This window comes from Mastomys coucha, unplaced genomic scaffold (assembly GCF_008632895.1).
Source record: "Mastomys coucha isolate ucsf_1 unplaced genomic scaffold, UCSF_Mcou_1 pScaffold16, whole genome shotgun sequence".
NCBI lineage: Eukaryota > Metazoa > Chordata > Mammalia > Rodentia > Muridae > Mastomys > Mastomys coucha.
Genome location: NW_022196898.1, coordinates 31,333,463 through 31,354,671, shown reverse-complemented (window position 1 = coordinate 31,354,671; position 21,209 = coordinate 31,333,463). Strand labels below are relative to the sequence as shown.

At 40.7% G+C, this 21,209-nt stretch overlaps 1 protein-coding gene across 2 annotated transcripts in view; it reads right to left on the bottom strand.

Annotated features, from left to right (window-relative positions):
- Positions 1-898: 898 nt before the first annotated feature.
- Map9 (microtubule associated protein 9) overlaps positions 899-21,209 on the bottom strand; it is a 34,747-nt gene continuing 14,436 nt past the window's right edge. For both annotated transcript variants that reach the window (XM_031374172.1, XM_031374171.1), the window contains exons 6-14: positions 20,705-20,798; positions 17,267-17,514; positions 15,428-15,498; positions 14,181-14,349; positions 13,364-13,453; positions 11,984-12,145; positions 11,709-11,854; positions 11,393-11,525; positions 899-5,067 (exon numbers count right to left, since the gene is read on the bottom strand). In XM_031374172.1, the coding sequence (XP_031230032.1) occupies positions 4,945-5,067; positions 11,393-11,525; positions 11,709-11,854; positions 11,984-12,145; positions 13,364-13,453; positions 14,181-14,349; positions 15,428-15,498; positions 17,267-17,514; positions 20,705-20,798 (1,236 nt within the window). In that variant the 3' untranslated portion in view covers positions 899-4,944. The remainder of the gene's footprint in view (positions 5,068-11,392; positions 11,526-11,708; positions 11,855-11,983; positions 12,146-13,363; positions 13,454-14,180; positions 14,350-15,427; positions 15,499-17,266; positions 17,515-20,704; positions 20,799-21,209) is intronic.

Genomic DNA, 21,209 nt, shown 5'->3' with positions numbered 1-21,209 from the left:
TATATATATATATATATATATATATGTTTCATTTGGACTTTCCAGGGTCAGTGCTTAGAGTTGTGCTTGTTTGTTAGATATGGCTAGTGGTATTTAAAAAGAGAAGTTTTACCCCGGCTACTATTGGCTGTTGCCAAACTCCCTTTCCATCCATCCTCCCCCTGCCATCTGCCTCTTCAGGCCAATGGTCTCTACTACTGCAGCTATCCACACATTGGCCATATTGTGTGATGGGCTAGAAAGACAGCCAGAACTAAAATGAAATTGCATTGTCAGAAAACAAGTGGTGGAAGTGGATGCACAGAGATGGCTTACAAGTGAGGCAAATGGAGGACTGGAAATGTGGCTCAGTTGAAGAACATTTGCCAAACTTGAAGAGACCCTAAGTTCTATTCTATACACATACACACAAACACACGCCATACGCGTACTGAAGGTGTAGCATGTGTGACTTCATAGTGGAGAGGAAAAAGCTTGGGGATATAATATACAGGGATAGGTGACATACAGTGTAAGCAGAAGCCCGAGTCTTTACATTTGCAGCACTGATGATCTTACTTTAAATGATCCAGATTACCTGTGACTTTGGACTTCATAGGACTGCAGCAGGGAGGTCCTCTGCGTGAGACTTCTATTCCATAGCCTGAGGGGCCTTCTGACATTCTAGAACTTACCTTGAGTTTTGTCATTTTTTTCCTTAATTCTATGGATTCGAGAGGTTCGCCATCATTATTATTGATATTTACTACAAAGATGTGGGCTACATGCTTATGACACTTTAAGGGAATAAATTAATCAGAATTTAATTGCAGGTACATCATAAAAATGATTAAAGGTATATTAGTGTGGAAATATGTCCTTGCTAAGTTGTTTAGTAAAAATTTCAGTTACCAAGTTGTGGCTTGATTTCATTTTATTTCAATGTTCAGATACCCATTATAAACACATACATATATGTATATACACGTAGATAATGCAGAAGACAGGGAGAGGCGAGAGACGGAGAACTAGCCGAGTAGAATAGGAGCTCCTTCCTTCATCCCCCTACATCCAGCAACACTAGAGAACTCACTAGAAAATAGACAGGTGGGTGGAACTACCGCATCAGCTGCAGCCATCTCAGAGAGATGGAATCATGTCGACCTCCCTCATCTGCATTTTCCAATCGCTTAGTAACATTATTAACAGTTATTATGTCACACTTGCAATCCATACAGTAAAGTCAGTTTCATATCCAAACCTTAAGTTGAAAATTACTTCCTGTCCACCATTCACTTCCAGTGAAAGATATATCAACATGACAAATTTTACCGTTAGCTCAGAAATAAACACACATCCCACTTATTAACACCTGGTATATAACTAATAAATTATAACACTCAATACACTAAACTGAAAGTGGCTAACTTGAATAAATTAAGTATAACACAAAAATGTATTACTAAGGAGCAGGCATTAAATGTATTTCCCCAATAATCCCAAAGACTTCCTAAGTAAGCACCAAGAATCTCACATACTGATTAACCTTATACAATTACTGTACGTGCAGCACAGCATTCCAAAAGGGCAGTATCACATGACATGTTTAAGTAAAGGGGCTTGGAAAAGCCTCCCGTTCCGCACCCACCGAGCACTTCACTATTCTATCAATCAGTGTAACTAGGAATGAGAAAAATCAATAACATATTTGCTTTGTGTAGAATGGACACAGATGGGTTTTTAAATGCCTTTTAGTACAGTACAATTGAACTAAGAGTCAAGTTAAATTAGGCAATTTTGGTTCCTGTACTATCTTATTTTTGAGACTAACATTGACTAACATGCACCTTCCCTTTCCCCTGATCTGTGAAACTTCCCGTCTCTGTTGTCTTCTTTTTTTAGGCTATGATTTAGGATTTAAGTTAAGGGCCACTATTTTTTCATAGCAGAGTGAGAAGCCAAACAGCTGTTTCTCCTGGAAGGCTGGGGAGAAAGGGGGAATGGGAGACAGTAACAGCCAGCTTCAGCAGCAACAACCACAGTTAAAGGAAGTTGGTGTGAGCATGGTAGTGGATCGAAACTGTGGGGAGGTGGGCAAAGGGCTTGCTGTCAGCCCGAATGATAACATTAGGCATTTGAGGTTGGCAAATTCAAAAGATAATTCAAGATAGAAATAGAGTCTAGTCCAGATTGAGTACAAGCTACATCACTCCAAGGAACATCCAACTGTGGCTATCAAGCTCCTATAAGGTAGTGCTTTGTCAGTAAAAAACATCAGCAAAACCAGCAGATAATCTTTACAACCTAAAACAACTAGTGAACCAGCACCTTCAAGTGTGACACACAGGCTACTGGAATACTGTTAACTCCAATCTGTTCTTGGTAGATTTCCTTAAGGAAACTTTAACTCTTCTAAAGGACCATTTTATTCCTTGTGATGTGTATGGTTATCTTTTTGCTATGATGGAACTAACTTTCATATCAGAGTTTTATTTTTTATTATTATAAGTTAACCTATGTTGACATTTGGTACTTTTTAAGGAAACACAGAAAAAGTCTTATTTCTTAAATAAGCAAACATATTAGGATTATCTTACCAGGTTTGTTTTTTCCCTCTGTAATTCAGACCGACACATTACAGAACTGGATGTTCACCCCCTGTACAAAGCTCTGCTTTATTTTGACTGCAGTAGAAAGGATAATCTTATTTAACTATAAATCTCACACAGGGTGAATACGGGTTAAGTAGGGGGAAAAACTATTACTTACTCTGTAAATATACCCATCCTAAATCACATTTGAGGAAATGGCATTTGGGACCATTGGGCCCATCTTCATTTGTCACTTCATTCTCTTCAGAGGCCATCTCAAGAAACCAGTATTGAGGTGTCTTCTCAGAGGGTCCTGTCCCAGACAGTGCTTGACTGTGACTGGTACATCAAAGATGGATCAGAAAACTGAGCTCTTCTGTATGCTAAAAATATATGCCAAATGACTACTGTTCTGCTCATCCCACACTGATCCTATGTCCGTGGTGGGGAGATGCAGTGAATAAATGGTAATGATGAAAATTTAGGGAGTCCTTATGTCCCAAATACTTTAGTTAACTGAAATCGGCCATTTGACATGATTTAGTTAGACGCTAACAGCAGTAACAAACAACACTGTAGAAAGTTGCCTGGGAGTGGAAGTACACACCTGGTGGGAAATCACAACACGAACACTTTGGGTTTCTGATCCCTGGACGCAGCTACACCTTTGTCTGATTTTCCTGTGAGTTCCTTACAATGTGCAAACTTTTTATCACTTCTGATTTACTTCAGTACAAGACACCCTTATCATTATATTCTTGTAGGCTTGATTGTTTGCAGTTGTAGGAAACCACACAAAGGTGAGTCCTGAATCCCAGACAGACAGCACACTGCTGATAATCTTTCTGTGACCACTTCTGGCAGTATTTTTAATCTGTAGATGTCCTGGATGTGATTCTATCTGCTTCGTGAAGCTTCGAAGCAGCTCATGACATTCTGTTTTGAGCACATCCCACAATTCAATACTGCTTAGTGGGTCTTACACAAGTTGCTGGCTTTGTTGATATCTATCACATGTTTGATGAGTATCTTAAATCCCATGAATCCTCATTTCATATTATAGATGTAAGGAAAGAAGCATGTATCACCAATAACTCCCTGACTTGACAAGCATTTGCAAGGTTGATGAACAAAAAGGTAAAAAGTCACATGGGTTTCAAGAGAGATGTTGGGATCTGGTCACGTGCCCCCCCCCCCCCAACATGTTAGCTGTACGGCAAGTTAGTTTGGACTTTCTAAGTCTCAATCTTTTGATCTGCACAGTAAAGCTAATAATACCTACCCTGAACAGTTGCAACAAAATTGACAAATCACATTTATAAAAGTCCAGCAGAGATGACAGAAGAGCTAAGAGAACCGTAGAAACGATGTTTTCCATTGATTGTCTCTGCATTGCATCCCTGCCTACAGCAGCATCCCAACCATTTGCCTGCTTTAAGAGATGGCCAGTCAAGTATAGGACCAGTTGATACAGGGAGAAACAAAGGTCAAATAAATAAATAAATAAATAATAAATATAAATGATCTTGAATATCTTTACAAATTTTCTTTCTTATTCAACCGCTTCGATATGCAGGTTGAACCACTCTTAATTAGTTAAGAAAGTGAGAGTCACTTTCCATTACCTTTTTACCTTTTGTCTAGAAAAACTTTGATAGTCACCTTGAAGTTTTCACAACTACTCTATAAGAAACCACTACCATCAAACTGATGCTTTTTGGTGTCAATCAAATGATAAAGAGATTGAGATGGGCTTTAGAAAGAACATTCCAGAAGCGAGCCTGTTGTAGAAGTGGCTGCGATTGTCAGGTAAGCCTCAAGTGGGCAAAACGCACTGAGATTAAACCCTAAGGCAAAGCTCTCAAATAGAGTGACTGACTAGAGTTCTGCGGCCTCCACTGACTGAGTCTCTAACTTGCACAGCAAAGCTACTTCTCTGACCTAAAGAACTGCAGTTAGAAGAGATAACACGTCCATAGCCTCCAGGGACCTTCAATGCCCAAACTACATTCTAGAAGCACATGCCCCCACAGCCTGAATCATCTCTATGATTGTGCATCTAGCCAGCAGTCTTTCATTAGTGGGATCAAACATGCTTTAAAGAGACTCAGAACTCAGTGACCACACATCACCCCACTTTAGGACAGTCAGGACATGATAAAGCTTCATACATCTAGATTGTCCCAGCAATCTGATGAGGACACTTCAGAAAATGTTTTCCACTGATTAAACTGCAAAGTATCTCTTTCATGCTCCACAGAAACTCCCGCAGGGAAGTGAAACAGAGTCTTCCAACCACAAATAATGAGACGACTGGTCTTAAATCCATGAGTAAAGTTGGTGAACTGAAAAAAAAAATCAAGAACCAGAAAGGTCAAAATACTTTTGAGGGCGCAGTTCTGCTTGGTGGGCTCCATGGTGGGTGTGTCTCGCTTTCAAGGAAGGAGTGGCGCTTCTTTTGTCTCCGTTCAATTCTTTCTTGTCTTTCTTTCTTTTCCTAAAGGGGGGAAAACAGAAAACTCTAAGGTTATATATACTATGTGAACTTGCTATTAAGTTGGATAATTGAAAGAAAATAACTCATTATAAGATCTCTGTATGCAATTAGTTGTTTACTTAGCTATTAAGATCAAGTAGCTAGAAAATATTGCTGATTTGTACGACCATGCACAGATTTGCTATTAATCCGTATTAATGTCATATTTTGCTTGTTTTTTTTTTTTTGAGAGTCTCAAAAAGTATAGTCTAGTACCAAAATCACTACATAGTCAAGGAGGACCTCGGACTTCTAATCTTCCATCTTCCTGCTTCCCAACCGCCGGGAGTAAGGGAGTGAATCATCATGCCTGACTTCACCCTACTTTAATGTTCACTTAACTTAAAATGTTGTTGATGGTATAATAAAAATTATGTCCAACTAGCCATGGAAGTTAGAAACCTAATATTCAGGAGCCTCAGGCCAGATTGCTATGAGTTTGAGGCTAGCTTGGATTACATAGTGAGTTTCAGACAGCCTGGGCTATACAGTGAGACCTTGCCTCAAGTAGATGATGATGATGGTGGTGGTGGTGATGATGGTCATAGGAAATGGAGAAGAGGATAGAAGGAGAAAGAAGGATTTTAGTGCAAGAGGTAAAGTCCTCAGCATGGGGACACATACACAATCCCAGCTTTTGGGAGGCTGAGAGAGGACTATTGTAAGTTGGAGGCTAGCTGTGTCTACACAGCAAGACTGTGCTTCAGAAAGCAAAACAGAAAACTTGTGAGTGTGCAGTTTTATAACATAGTGATTTTGAAAAGTTAGTGGTGACCTTTGGATAACACAGGTGACCTTTGGTACAGAGACGGGAAAGAGCCACATATGACTGTGCCATGGCAATGCAAGACATCCCAGATGCCTAAAGGTCTAGTCTTACATTTTGTTTGTTATTGAGCTTGTGCACATTGTAAAACAGTTTGTTGCTCTTGCTGTGAGTCTCTTGTTCAGCTGTTTCTCTAACTGCACAGAGACCAGGCTGTGTGTCAGTTCCCTCAGCTCCCACATCACATCTTCCCTTCTCCAACCTTTCCTCTGTTTACCTGTGTTCAGCTTCACTGATCAACCTTTTATTCTCTTAAGCGGCTGTGGGCACTGACCTGCCCGCCAGCATCCACACTGAGTCTTAGATTATGACACCTTGATGCTTTTCAATTTAATAATATGGCTTTATTCCTTGATGATTGAGCAATTAAAGATTTAGAAAGCATGTCAGACCCGGGAGACACTGAGTTTCATTTTATTTTGGTTTTGGCAATAACTTAGAATTTTCTATTTACTGCACTAACCCTTTCGACATTTTTTTTCCTGCTGTAAAGCAAAGCTTGAAAGTCTAAATATCAAAGGCATTAACCAATAGCAAGTCTCTGGCCACCACTAATGTGTGCCGCTCCTCACATATCACGTCCTCACATGGGATAGTCGCCAAGGTCCTGATGGAGATTTTATTCTTCTGGCACCGTGACACTGTGATTTTTGTTCCTTCATTCAAATGTCAAGCAGTCACCTTCTATTTGGGGTCATACTCAGAGTGCTTATCAATGCAAACACACACACACACACACACACACACACACACACACTTTTTGTCAATCAGAAAACTTTCAAGATGGACAAGTGAGAAACAGGTAAATTAATAACACAGAATCCAAAATTGTGTGGGTTTCTATAAAATAGAGGGTAGAGGAGCAATGTGCACCCACAGGAACATGGATTAAAGGAGCATCCGTCTGAGCCGTCGCCTGTTAGAAGGCCACAGTGTGTGGGGACTCACTGGGGGAAGAGGTTTCAAGCAGAGAGGTGTCAAGGGTCATAGCTCAGAAAAATCCGGGGAAAAGCTGGTGATGCCAGAGAAAACAAAAGGAAGCCACTGGGACCAAGGCTTGGGGGACAGGAGAGTCATGCCAGATGGGAATAAAGGGACATAAGTAACAATAAGCCGTGGTACTATCCAGAATTCAGGTATTAAAGGACTGCAGCTAGGAAGTATGCCAGAGAGTACTGGGAAGACACAGAGGGAGGAGCACAGTGTGTGTGTGTGTGTGTGTGTGTGTGTGTGTGTGTGTGTGTGTGTGCATGCCACATCACACAGGGACAGTGAGCCAAGTGTTACAGCACTTGGTGACTTGTCAGATCCAAGAACTTTTCTACTTTGGTTTTGGTTATGCTGGCGACGGGGACAAAGTAAGGGTGGAGGGAGCATGGCAGAGTGTGAGGAGCCCCAGAAGTGTCCACCAGCTTTCTAGCACGTTAGTAAAGTAAAGACAGGCAGAATAAGAGGAACCAGAGCAGGCAGGAGCTGCTGAGTAGAGGCAGCTTTTGTTATTTCACTTTTATTTCTGTTTAAGTTCCAAGACGTGTGAGGCAGATAACTCAAAGTGATAGAAAGAATGCAGCTTCGCAGAGGGGAGAGATAGAATATTTCTATTTTATTGGTTGAAAAGAGGATTAGTGGCTGTTGTAGAATATTTGATCACATTGTGGAACCCAAGATTGTATTATTTACTGAAAAAAAAAACCTGTTTCTAGTTGTGGTGTGACTCAGCCCTTAGCACACACACCTTTGGTCCCTCTGGCTCGAATAGACATGCCCTTAGTACACACTTTTAATTCCAAAAAATGAAGGTAAAGTTAGTCTGTAGAAGAAAGCACCCATGTTTGAAATTGATATCTAATTGAACATCATACAAATTAATACATCAGAGAAATATGGCAGGATAGGATATGCCTAACTCATATGAGAAAAGAGAGAAAAAGAGATGCTACTTAAGAGAGCAGAGCAGAGAGAGAAGGTGAGAAGAAAGGAGGCAGGTTTACAATTGTTCATAGAAAGGTTACAGAGAGAGAATAAACTGCTGGGCTTGGGTGAAGACAGAAGGAGCCAGAGAATAAGAAGTAGCCAGAAGATTAGAACAGATTGCCAGAGTCAGTTTGAGGCCAAGCAGAGCAATTCAGGAGAAGGCAAATACAATCTGTCATCTTAGAGAGGAGTTTGAGATAGAACAGCTGAGTTCAACCAGTCAGCCAGAAGTCAGAAAGAACTAGGAAGGGTGAGCTTATTCAGCAGTCTCAGATGCTGAAAGCATTCTAGGCCTAGATAAGATGGTTCAGAGGCTAGAAGCTTCCAAGACTAGTCCTAGGTTAGCAGATGCAGGCAGTAAGCAATTACAACAGGAGACTAGAAGGCACTTTTAGTAGTGGCATTTCCTCTTATCACTCAAGTGTTATCTTTCATGTTTCTACATTATTACAGCTGGTAAATTTGAGCCCCTTCTCATTTATACTTATTTTGAAGAAAAGTCTATCTAGGCATTAATACAAAATCTACACATTCATCTAGAAACATTTTACTTGGTGTTTGAATAACACTTGCTCGTCCATCTTGAAACTTAGATTGCCTCTCTGTTTCTGATTCTCTGCTAAGACCAAATGTTCAGTTCTTCCTTTCTGGCTTTCTTCTATGACCCAGAAAAGCCATGGTTCCCATGAGGTCCTTAGACAACCCTGTCTCTGCAGGCTGACTGCTTGGGGAAGACACTAGAGTGGATGCTGGCTGTCTGCGTCTTCCATCAGTATGTATGAAGATTGAGACGTATCATAACAAGGTGGCAGTGGCAGTGTAAGAGCTCCATTTGAAGACAATATTTGTAAGTCAAGAAAAGTGAAGCGAGGTCTTAACATTCACAGCCTCGCTGTGGACGGTGTCTGCACGCTCGCTGTTCCTACTGAAGCCAAGAGGAATCGTTCAGAACCTTCCAAAGAAAAGGCTGTCGACACGTCACCTGATGCAGCTATGCTTCTTTTTCTCCAACCCTATCTTCCAAGAGAAAACCTGAAACAAGTTTGCCCTTACAAGTAGGAAGCTGAAAAATCCAGGAGTAGAAACAGGTAATTCTCACCCTCACTATGAGGTAACGGGAGACAACAATGTTAGAATAGGTAAAAGAATTTGGAGAGGTTTCCTGTCAGCTGTGGGCGTTTCCCCTGCCAGCGGTTTCCTATCAGCTTCATAGTTTCCTCTGCCAGCAGAAAGTTTAAAACAAACAAATGGCTAAGCTGGAGAGCAGGTCAATAGTGTGCTGTGTGTTCACGTTCTGGGGCACACTCCTGGGTGAAGTTTTACTGTGCGGTGCGATATGCTAGCAACTCTTTAAGGTTTTGAGGATGTTTTGTTTTCCCAAGTACTGATGAGAACAGGAATGTGTCAACACTAATCATGGTTCAAAAGTCCAGTGTGCTCAGCAATGGGAATACTACTCCAGTTTCAAGGATATGTGGAAATAAAATGGAAAATTCAAACTTTGAAATTTAATTGCCTGAGTGATATCAGCAGAACATAGATCATTTGATATGGGAAGTAGTCTAACATTTTAAAAATAAAACGAATCAAGCATTAACTTAAAAGATCATCACAAAATACCAACCACTTCATTCAAATATCACACTTTTTCATTTTTCATTTTTAAAGATAGGGTTCTACTGTAAGCTATACTGACCATTTAATTTGTTATTTCTCTGTGTGGAATTGTCATGAAGCAGTACAAGAGCCACCACAAACTGGCAAATGAGGTTTGCTTTTCACAGTCAGGACTGCGACTTGGAGAGAATGGACACCTTTCTATCATGAGTTTAAGGTCGTTTGTTTCTATCCGAGAGCTTTGGGCTGCATTTCCTGAAGACTTGGCCTGGGTCAGACATGCATGATTATTCATTTGACTCCTACGTGCTTTATCATGTCTTCTGCTTTTAAGGAATAAAGTTGGTCTTGTGTGCTGTAGGGAATGCTAATTCTGAAAAGTGCATGAAAAATAAAGAATCCCAGGAAGAAACAGTGTGAGAGAAGTGTGATGTGGGGGTGTATCACCCAGATGCATGATACATGAAGCCTAGCAATGGAACTGCTAGCGCTAGAAAAGTTACATATATACGGAGACTGGCCAGTAGAGCACAAAGTCAAGAAACAGAACCCCCAAGGCAGGCATAGATTGATGAGTTCTTGCACCACCAGGAGAAGATGCATTCATTTGTAAAACACACATCCTGGGAAAATTAAGTTGAGATCAAATTTCTTGTTATGCATGAAAATAAGTTGAGGGCAGGCAGGGGAAATGGAAAGCTATATGGGAGCTACAAACAAATGAGAGAGACTGGGTAGGTCTTTTCAGCTAGGTTTGAGAATCAAAGGTCAAAAGAAAAGACTGAGAAATCCAAAATAACACTGGAATAGGCATGGCCTAAGACACTAATAAGCAAAGCTGAGAAAGCAAGAGTAGAGTGGGTGGGAAACCTGCATCTTCTGTCAGAAATCATGAGTAAATTTCCCTACTACAGAGGCTTCTAGAGTCAGTAAGAAAAAGGCAACCCAATAGAAAAATGTGTGTGTCTATGATGAGACAATTTACAGAATATACATTCCTGATACATATTTATGAATGAAAACATACTCAAGTTCAGTCTGAGATATGCAAGTCAAAACAAAACAAAACTAAACCCTAATCTGATGCTTTTAGAGAGGATGGATTCAGTTAAGTGAGCTATGAAGAAAGAAAAAAAACAAAAACAAAAACCCTGATAGATGGATTGTAGAGAAATTTTATATGTGACCCAATCATAAGAATGCCATCTACTTGCACAAAGTATAGTATTCATGGGTATTATTTATTTAAAATTAAGAAAATGAGTATTTGTTTTAAAATAGAAAACTGTATTTTTTTCTTGAAAGTAACCAAAAGTAATGTGTAAATTAATTAATATGTAAATTAAATCCAAATATTTATTACTCACACATGTAGGGCAGCTGGATACTGTACCTTCCAGCCTCACAGTTGATCCCTTTCATTAGACAGTGCCTACATGAACCCCCCTTCCATAGATCATCAGCGACATCAAAAGAGTATAAGAAATAGACTAGGTTCCTAGCCATTAACCTCAGTGCTATTGCATGCAATGGCTGACTGCATCTACAAGACACTGTACCCTCCATGCATCTGTCTGCTTTCTATGAGATCAGAGGCACGAAGCATAGAAGTAAGAATGGGCATGATGGGAAGGGACTGAGACAGATATGCAGGCCTAGAACATCATCACACCTGGTGCGAGCTCAGATGCTTGAGTCAAGCTCAGAAGCAAAGACACAACTGAGAGGCCATGGGGGCATCTGATCTGCAGAGGAGGAAAGGCTGAGCTCAACCAGAGGCACTCCAGGAGGATGGAGAGTGGGAATGGTGAAGCAGAGAAGGAATAAAAGTCAGGTAAAGGGTCGAGTTCATCTGCATGTAACACGTACCAGCCACTTTTCGTATTCACTGATGGCTTGCTTGTCTTTGTCTTTCTTCTCCACTCGCTTCAGCTCTTCCTTCCTTTTCTCATTTATTTTCTCCTTTTCCTTTTGCTTGAGGAGAGCTTCCTTTTTCTCAGTCCTGTGTGGGAGAACATGAAACAATGGGAGGTTAAAGGAGATTTTACACCTGCAATGCCCTCCTGTAGCTGCGAAAGCAATGAGGTTGAGGGACATGAGGAGACCTGTAAGCAGTCATTAATTCCTAGGGAAGTCTCAGGCATTAACATGAAACTACGGAACTGCACATCTTGGGGGGAATTACCATTTTTCAAAAGCAGTTAAACTGTCTTTCTTTTTCTCAGCAACTGCTTCTTCTTCTTTCTGTTTCTTTGCTCTTTCATATTCTTTCTCTCTTCTGGTCTTCTCTTTGAGGTATTCTAGTTTTTTCTCTTTCCATTTTTCAAATGCCTAAAAAAAGTTCAGAGTGACTCTTACTTGCCATGGCTTTTCTGAGATCAGCCTAAGTACAAGAAGAGATCCTGCATTCAAGCCCAGCACTGAAGGGCACCAAGAGCAGAGTCGGCCTGGGACACTCACTTGGAGGGCCTCGTCTTTCCTCGCGGCGTTTTCTTCTTCTGTTTTCTTCTTGTTCTTTTCCTCCAGCCTCTTTTTTGCAGCTATTTTCTTTGCTTCTCTTTCTTTCATAGCCTTCCAGGCCTCAAATGATGCCAATGCTTCCTCTCTTTTAGCAGCTTTTTTCTATTTTGATTTAAAAAACAAAAACAAAAACAAAAAGCATACAGTGGTGTGTCTACACAGGAGTGTAAGTCTACACATAAATATAGAAGTATGTATTTGTCTTTAATATCCCAACAGTTACCATATAAGGAAGCTACAAAGTAGCTAACTTATTCAGAATGATTTGGACAAGTTGATCTACAAAAATTGTTACTCCAATTATTCCCTGCTTTTTATAATATCAAAGCACTTATCATGTTGACCTACTTAGTATTCATGAGAAAGAAGCATCTATTGACCTTGGGAGGATGCTAATAAATGTTTTCAAAATAAACTATGTCAGGCTAACTGGTCCTATAAACTGTTTAGTAAAACAATATCATGAAAGTTAAAAGATTATTAACTAAGGTAAGTTGCCCAAGGCACACTGGGTATGATGCTGGGTTTGATCCCTGTTTTGATACTGAGACATAATTTTCCTATAACATGAACATATACCAAATGTTAAATAAGGCAACAGCACTGTAAAACATGTAGGGCTGTGTTACAAACATAATGAATTTACTAACCTCATTAAATCCAATATTCAACCTCGAATACTGTTCAAACTTAGAAGACCTAGATCGCATCACAGAGGTGACATAATTCAGAAGCGAAAGAACCCAAGAGCACACACAGCAAATCTAACAGCACAAAGGCCTTCAGAGGCGCTGCCTCTGGAGGCCACTGCACAAAGAACTGCCTGGCCCCAGTGCTGCTCACTTTAGGAATGCTTCCCTGTCCACCTACTTTAGTGTGGATCGATACAGTGAAGTTGGAGGAAAAAAAGATCGGCGAGCTCACAGGAGGTGAGAGGAACAGAGTGAAATCACAGTGAGGGCAGGACAAGAGTTCTGGTCACAGCAGGAGTTGGAAAACAGAACAGGAAAACAAAGCCAGTGTATAGCTTCTAAGTTCTTGGCTAAACTCTGATCAAAGTCAATTTCTGTGACTGAATCAGTTGGTCATACAAATCCTAAGTTCACAGTCAGCCCTGCTGTATCTAGCCTATGCATATAAAACTTACAATGTTTGTTTTTATGCTGTAAAAGTGAAATTGAACCCAAACTGAAAAGACGAAATCAGTTCTCCAGTATGTCCATTTTACCACTTAAAAAAGTTCATTCGCTAACATTAAATATCCAGAGACATTTTACAGACATAAAATTCTATCTTTTATGATTCTGTCTTCCATGATACCTGTTCATTTTGGATCCTCAAGTTTTCGCTTTCAATTCTTTTTATTCTGTGCATTTCATGTAAATACACATTTTTCTTTTCTAACCACTCCTGTGAAATTAAAGAAAAAAAGGTTGTATGATGCTATAAGGTGTCCAAATGATATAGAATTATCCTTGTCTAAAATATTTGTTGAAAGTTTAAAAAAAACATGAAATTAGTATGTCTTATCTAAAGTAGTATTCTCTTTCCAAAAATACTGTAAAACATGAAGATGAATAATATGGCTGCTTAAGAAAATCATATGTGTATCATCTTTCTTTATTGCAAGACTTAAATGATTTCCTATAATAGTTAAATATATCAATATTTTACAGATATTCAAGTGTAAAATTTTCCATAATAGGTTATATTCTGTGTAACAAAACAGAATTTTTCTTGAAATTGTGAAAAAATTAGGAAAATTAGTCTGTGAAATTTAACAAAATTTCAGGAAAGAAAAACTTAAAAAAAATTGTTGATCATGACCAACAAAAACCTTCATAAGAACAGAATAAAGTGCATGTAGATTTTACAACAGACTGGCTTTAGCTATATTTCTATAAATTACAACAATATCTTCTCTTTCCTTAAAAACACTATTTTTATATTTTAAACAAAATATGGCAGCAAGTAATTGAGAAAAGCTCTCAGGATTTCTCACATACTTTTAAGGAAAAAACCTACCCCCCAATGACAGTGAGTGTCCAGCCATCATTTCGGAAGGTCCCCTTATTATTTGATGCACAGGCACTGTGCAAACAATCCATTTTCGTTTTGGAAATACTTCCCCTTTTACCTGATAAACAGCTGCCCTTATGTGATCAGCCTTGTCTGGCTCTAGGCTCTGCTTCCGTGGTGGCTTCTGGTCCAAGACTTTCAAACTCCCTAAATAGTGAGAGGAGGTAGCTGCAGACGGACTTCTTTTTGTGGGACCGGATCTCTTTAAAAACTCAGAGGTCATCAGCCTGGAACATTCCAAACACACCAAGAGCATGAGTTAGAACTGCACCTGGTAGTTAGCTATTTAAAACTGTATTCTAAAGCCAGGTGTATTCTAAAGCCACCTCACACCTACCTGCTCCACTCAGAAGGCTAAGGCAGGAGGATTAATGCGTGTTCAAGGTCAGCCGGATATACACAGTGGGTTTCAGGCTACCCTGCGCTAAGTGTGGGAGCCCATCTCAAACAAAATGAAACAAAATGATGACTGGATGTAATGAATTATATAATTGCTTTGAAAATAATCCAGTCAAAAGAAGTCATGTTTGCTTAGTTCCACTCAACATAATTTAAACATTATAACTTTGAACTATAGTTCTCTTCTTGGATATTTATAAAGCCTTTTAAAGAAACATGACTATATCTCAAATTACATGAAAAATACCAGCCAAGTAGGTTTTAATCACTCTTTGAATATGTTATTGTATTATTCTGTTACTTGATATGCTCTAACTATAAATTTGGAAGCATAAGACCCTGTATTTAGGATTTTTATGGGAAAATCTAGCCTACCTTCTCTCTTGGTGAATAAGGTTTACTGCATGGCAGGACTAGTCACTCATCTGCATATTACTCATCTGTCCCGAACCCAAAATAATTCTCCTGCTTCAGCCTATGGAGTGCTGGATTTTGTGCCAACATGCTTAACTTCAAATTCCTATCATTTTAATAAGCCCATGTAATCTGTGAAAACTGTTCAGTTTTTTCCCATGTTTGCAAACGCACGTAATAGGAAAAAAAAGTGCTGATTTTTAGCTTTATGGCCATTTATATAGCCGGCTCATCAAAATGCAGGAACTTTAGACAAGGAGCTGTATGTGAGATTAGGGAAAAAACACAGCCGGAGAGGAAAAACTGTGAGAAGATGCCTAAAATGATGACTTTTCTATGAAAGAGTTAAACCGACTGAGGGTTTCATCATGAAGCATCCATCCCAGCTGACAATGGAAATGACTAGAAAAATCTGACAGCAAGTGGAATTTATTACATAAATTCTAGAGTAAGGTGAGTTTTGCTAGAATTAGAGCCCATACAGACTTTTACCTGCCAGAGGCACTGGAAACTCTGTTATTCGTTGTCTTTTTATTCTTTGTGTTTCTGTCTTCATTTGTTTTCTGGATGGAAGACACAGAAATGAATCACTCACCATAAGGATGTCAGACTGGGCAGCAAAACAGCAAAGCAGCAATGCTCTGCATCTAGAGCAGTGGTTCTCAACCTTCCTCATGCTGTGACCTTTTAACACAGTTCTTCAGGTCGTTGTGATCCCAGCCATAAAATTATTTTCATTGCTACTTCAAAACTGTAATTGTGCTACTGTTGTGAATCATAATGTAAATATATAATATGCAGATGGTCTTAGGCCGTTGTTCAACCCCAAAGGGATTGAGACCAACAGGTTGGGAACCATTGCTCCACTGTGTCAAGCGCATTAGGCACTGGGGTAGATCAGTATGCAGAATGGTCTCAAGGTTCCTATGCATCATAGGCATGGATGGCACCATCACAGAAGTAATGTGGCTCATGACACAGACAGCACTGGCAACAGTGAGGGACCAGAGTGGGGATGAGAGGCTTCTCAGGTGAGACTGACAGGGGGCGGGGGGCCCAGAAGCATGATGGGGACTGAGGGGGAGAAAGTGGAGGACAATAGGAAGGTCTACAGAGAAGAGGAAAAGCATGCGTGCCTAGCTGCAGTTAGCAATGCACACGGAATCAGGATGCTGAAGTTTAGGGAGCCGAAAAGAGAGGAACATGCATTCAAGAAGGATTTGCGAGCTTATCAGATGGCGCTAAGGAGCATGGATGTCATTCTCATGCCCAGAAACAACAAATAAACAGTACTAGGGGGACTGTTGAGTTCAAAGTGGGAAGGATCAATCGCAAAGCATAAGAATAAAACCAAGCATCGCCTCATAAGACTATGACCTTACTGTGGTGTGTAAACTGTATTTTAACTTAGACTTACTTGTCCTTGTTCTAATTTCCTGTCTATATTTTCAACAGACTCTTGCTTGTTACATACATCTCCCTGTGGAGGTGGTCTAGCAGAATAGTGAGGGTGTCAATGTGAGCATATCCCGTGGTGCAAGGGTACTTCTGCACTGCGCTGCATAAGCCTCTCTGATACGGTTTGATCAAACTTTGAATTCTGCACTATGTTTGTATTTGTATTATGTAAGGCACCAGTACGTATGATATAAGCTAGTTCTTAGCCACTCATAACGGCTAGGCATGGACATTAGCAGTCTGATGCTCTAATAGGTTAAGATTAAATCCAGAGGAAATAAAGACTAACAGTGCTACACTGTAAAATTTAAAGGCACAGTAGTCTGACATACCCTATCATAGAGAATCATAGTTATTATACAAAGCACAAATGTATCCCTAACACTGTAATCATGTTTCTGTCCTGATGATGGTCCTGTTCATCCACTGTAAAAGGGACAGACAATGAGAAACACTGGCCTGGTCTGGAACTCACTATGCAGCCAGAATATTCTTCACACTGCTCATTAAAACTGTTCATGTTTTGAAGTAATATTAAAATTCTACCGGTGTAACAACTGCATAACTGTTCTAGACCGTTGTATTTTGCATGACTTGATCTAAGGAAACATATACACTTACAGACACATACACTATATGGTTCTGCAATATTTTAAATTATCTTACTGTGCCTGACAGGTTCCAGTGAACACTTGGCTTCACTCGGCCAAGGGCAAACTTTTCTTGACCTTGAAAGTCAACTGACTTGAGTAACATCTACTTGAAAATATAATAGCATTATCAAAAGACACAGAGGTGCAACGACAGAAACAAGATACTGGATGGTTCTATTTCATGCATACCACAGTGCCATGGCATCCATTACCACTGTACCTTGGCTGGCTCGGCTGGCTCAGTGGGTGTTATGACACTCGGAGACGTGGAGAGCAGTGGGTCAGTGGTGGTGAGGTCATCTTCTGTAAAGCCACCCTTCTCTCTTTCTTCCTCAAGGTCGTCAGCTGCCACCTGACCTTCCTTGGGCTGCTCAAGTTCAGGAGTAACACAGTTCACCAAAACCGAACTTCCTTCATTTTCATTTGATAGCAAGGAATCCCAGGTTTCAGTAGGTTCCCCATCATGATCTGTTTGGAGGCAGAGCACAGTGCTAGATCCTTCTCATTCCATGCAGTGCATAATAGATTCATTTACCTTCCTTCAAACAAGTGTTGTCATACTTTCTAAAATGTTTCACTTTTAAGTGAATGCATGTATGTGTGTGTGTGTGTATGTGTGTGTGTATACATGTGACTAAGAATGCAGATGCCCTTCTCAGAGGTCATATGAGTCAAAAGCTCCAGTAGCTGTGAGATGCCTCACATGGTGTCATGCAGCACTCGTCTACTTCAGTTGTGTCTGCATGACAGGTCTAAAAAACCTGATCATAGACCTGAGGCGTACGTTTCACAGAGAGCCAGTCTCCTGAGGTGGTCAGTCACTGACATCTCCTAGTTCTGATGTGTTCCAGATTGGTCTCCGCTAAAGTCTGTGGAGAGATCTATGTGCTTTCTTTATTCAGGTATAAAGGTGCCCTGAGAAATATTTCGTTATAGCTAAAACTGAGATTTAACATTGTTTCCTGGCCTCCACAGTGTTTCAATGATCCTAATTGATTTCCTAGCTGTTATTAGCTTGGGATTCCCACAAGGAAGCTGCCTTATCAGACAGATTGTCTCCAGAGAGCATGAAAAAGATCAGGCATTAAAGTTTACTGACAACAAAGTTAGTCTATGGAAAACTACTTTACATATTAGAGAAAGTTGGTAGGCTCCCCTGGCAAACTGGGAGTCTGTCACAAATGCTCCCAGGAATCACTCCCAGGGCTAAAGTGAAGTAATTCATGACAGAGGTTAGCAAGAATGAGACCCCCTGGTGCATACTTCTGACAGCCCAGAAGAATTACATAGTTGGGTGTTTACTTAGGGCTGCCAAGGTAGCCCAGTGGGGGAGAACACTTCTGAAGGAATCATTTACACCTGGTTGTTTGATTTACTGACTTTGATGTGACAGCCTACCTGCCTATGTGATCCCTGACATTCATCCTGTTTCTGTATACTATATAAGCCTGATTCTTATATTGGGCAAATACATTCAGATCCCACACTTCTTTGTGTCGTTTCTGTCTGTTACTCGCCGAATCCCTTGCCCACCTGGCCAGAACTTTCATCACCCTGCTGAATAAGGGGTCCCCGCAGAAACCCAGCCTGTGGCAACACGGGTGCTGGGAATTGGACTTGGTCCTCTGGAATACAGTAATACTACATGCTCTTAACAGCTGACCCCTTCTTTTGGAGAGAGGAATTATATAGTTGAAGCTGACCTTGAGCCCCTGACCCATCTTCTTCTACCTCCCAAGTGCTGGAATTGTAGGCATATGCGATGATGCCTGGCTATAAATCTCTTTTTTCTTACAAAACAAAGCTATCCAATTAAATTTGAACACACTTAATTTATGAATGCAAAAATGCTTATTCAGTCTCAAGCACGTGCAGCACAGTCTCCTTCTACTGCCTGTGAATCACGATGTAGAACTCTCAGCTCCTTCTCCAGCACCATGTCTGCCTGCATGGTGCTAAGCTTCTCCACCCTGATGATAGTGGACTAAACCACTGAAACTGTAAGCCAGCCCATTAAAAGTTTTCCTTTATAAGAGTTGCTGTGAACACAGTGTATCTAATATGCAAAAAACCCTAATTAAGATGCACAGATTGATGCAATTCATCTCAGAGATCTAGTCAGAGGCAGGCCATCAACCCTTCAAGATTCATCGCACATGAAGAAGGCGCCAAGGGCTGCCTTGTTGCACGCTCAGGCCTCCTCAGTACAGGTTCAAGCTCCACATCACAAGACTAAGTTCAGCTTTTACAGAAATGCTTCTATTTATATGGACTCTATCTAACACTTTGAGACATCCAATAGAGGGAGCCAACTGTCCCTGTATAATAGCAGTTTTGATTTCCACCAAGATCTAACTTCCAGTCACTGAAAAGTCAGAATTCTGCTGCTTTCCTTATGGCTATTGGGGATGGGGGTGGGGGAATAACTAAGTTTAAAAATCACTTCCTCTTTACAGTTGTTTTATTCCAATCTGAAGAGCATCCATGACTGGATTCACTGTTAAAATCTTTGGGGCTGTGAAAAGAACCAGGATTTAGGGGTCAGAGTCAAACTGTGTGTCCACAACTGACCTTAGGTACGTGTTTCAAAATCTCTGCATTTCAGTTTTTTGTTTTGTTTTGTTTTTGTTTTCTTAATCTGTAAAATGACAGAAATTACACTCTATAGTAAGTACTTATCCATATTTGCCTCTCTGTTGCTGTGATAAAACACTCTGCCAAACAACTTGGGAAGGACAGGGTTTATTTGGTATACATGTCCTGATCATAGTCCACCCTTGTGAGAAGCCAGGGCAGAAGCTCAAGGCTGGCACTGGAGCAGAGCCCATGGAAGAATGCTATTCCATGCTCACACCCCATGGTTGGCTTAGCCTATTTTTTATACAATGCAGGACCACCAGTCCAAGGGTGACATCACCCATCATTGGGTGGTTCCTACCACATTAATTAATCAAGAAGACAAGCCACAGGCTTGCCTACAGGCCACTCTGAAGGAAGTACCCCATCAGCTGAGATTCTCCCTTCTGACCCATGTCTATGTATGTGTCAGGGAGACTGAATGCTAGCCACACACCACAGTCTCTACAAATCACCCCTGCTTTCAGTCGCACTGAGCTTCATGTGTTACGACACTAAAAAAAGAAATGGCATCAACAATGCACAGGTCACATTTAATATGTGTTTACGCTCATAGTTTCCTTGGGACTCCTTATGCACTCCTAAGTATTAAAACTCTCACAACCATGGCCATCTACGGATAGTTCCCAGGCCCAGAGAGGCTTGCTAATCTGTCCCTGTGTCTATGTCTGGATAAAAAGTCCAGGTAGTATGTTGTGTTATCTGCATGGCTAAAGCAACACACACACAATACAGGTTTACCTTAAATGATCCCCCCAGCTGTCCTTGTGAGTATGCTGGGGGCATAAAGGCACTCTAACACTTAATTTTCACAAGAGCCTTTGAGACAGGAACTGCAATGCACTGGAGAGTCAGTGGCACTGGGAAATTAACTTCTGTGTTCTCAAGCCACCCAGTCAATTGCATAGTCATTTTTAAAAGTTGAAGAAAAGCAAACATACCTTTGCTATAAATAATTCAAAATACAGGACACTGAGGAACACAGAGCTCACAAAGAAGGTATAGTAAGAGGTGTAACTACCTTTTTTGGGCGCCTTTTCCTGAGATCCTGGTGATGTGCAACCTCCAGGGCTTTCTTTCAGGGAAGATGAGGTCAGACTTTGTAAGAGTGAGTCCTATTAAAAAGTATTACCATATAAGGTTAGCCTTGAGGACTCCCAGAGGCAAGAGAGTCATTAACACAGTTGTTAGTTCTAGCAAGTTGGCTCTAGGGTTAAGAGCACTTCCTGATCTTCCACAGGACCCCAGCTCAGCTCCTAGAACCCATGTATGTGAGCAGCTCACAGCTATCTGTAACTTCAGCTCCAGGGGACCTGGCATTCTCTTCTGCCCTGGACAGGCATGCCAAACTCTCAGGAAGGAAACACCAGGGGCAAGTAAGATGGCTCAGGAGATGAGGCACCCACTTCACAAGCCTGACCACCTACGTTCAAGCCCCACCCATGTAAGGCCAGAAGGTTTTAAGTTTCACAGACTTGTTCTATGGCCACCACAGGCAAGCCAAAGCATGCGCAGGCGCACAGAGG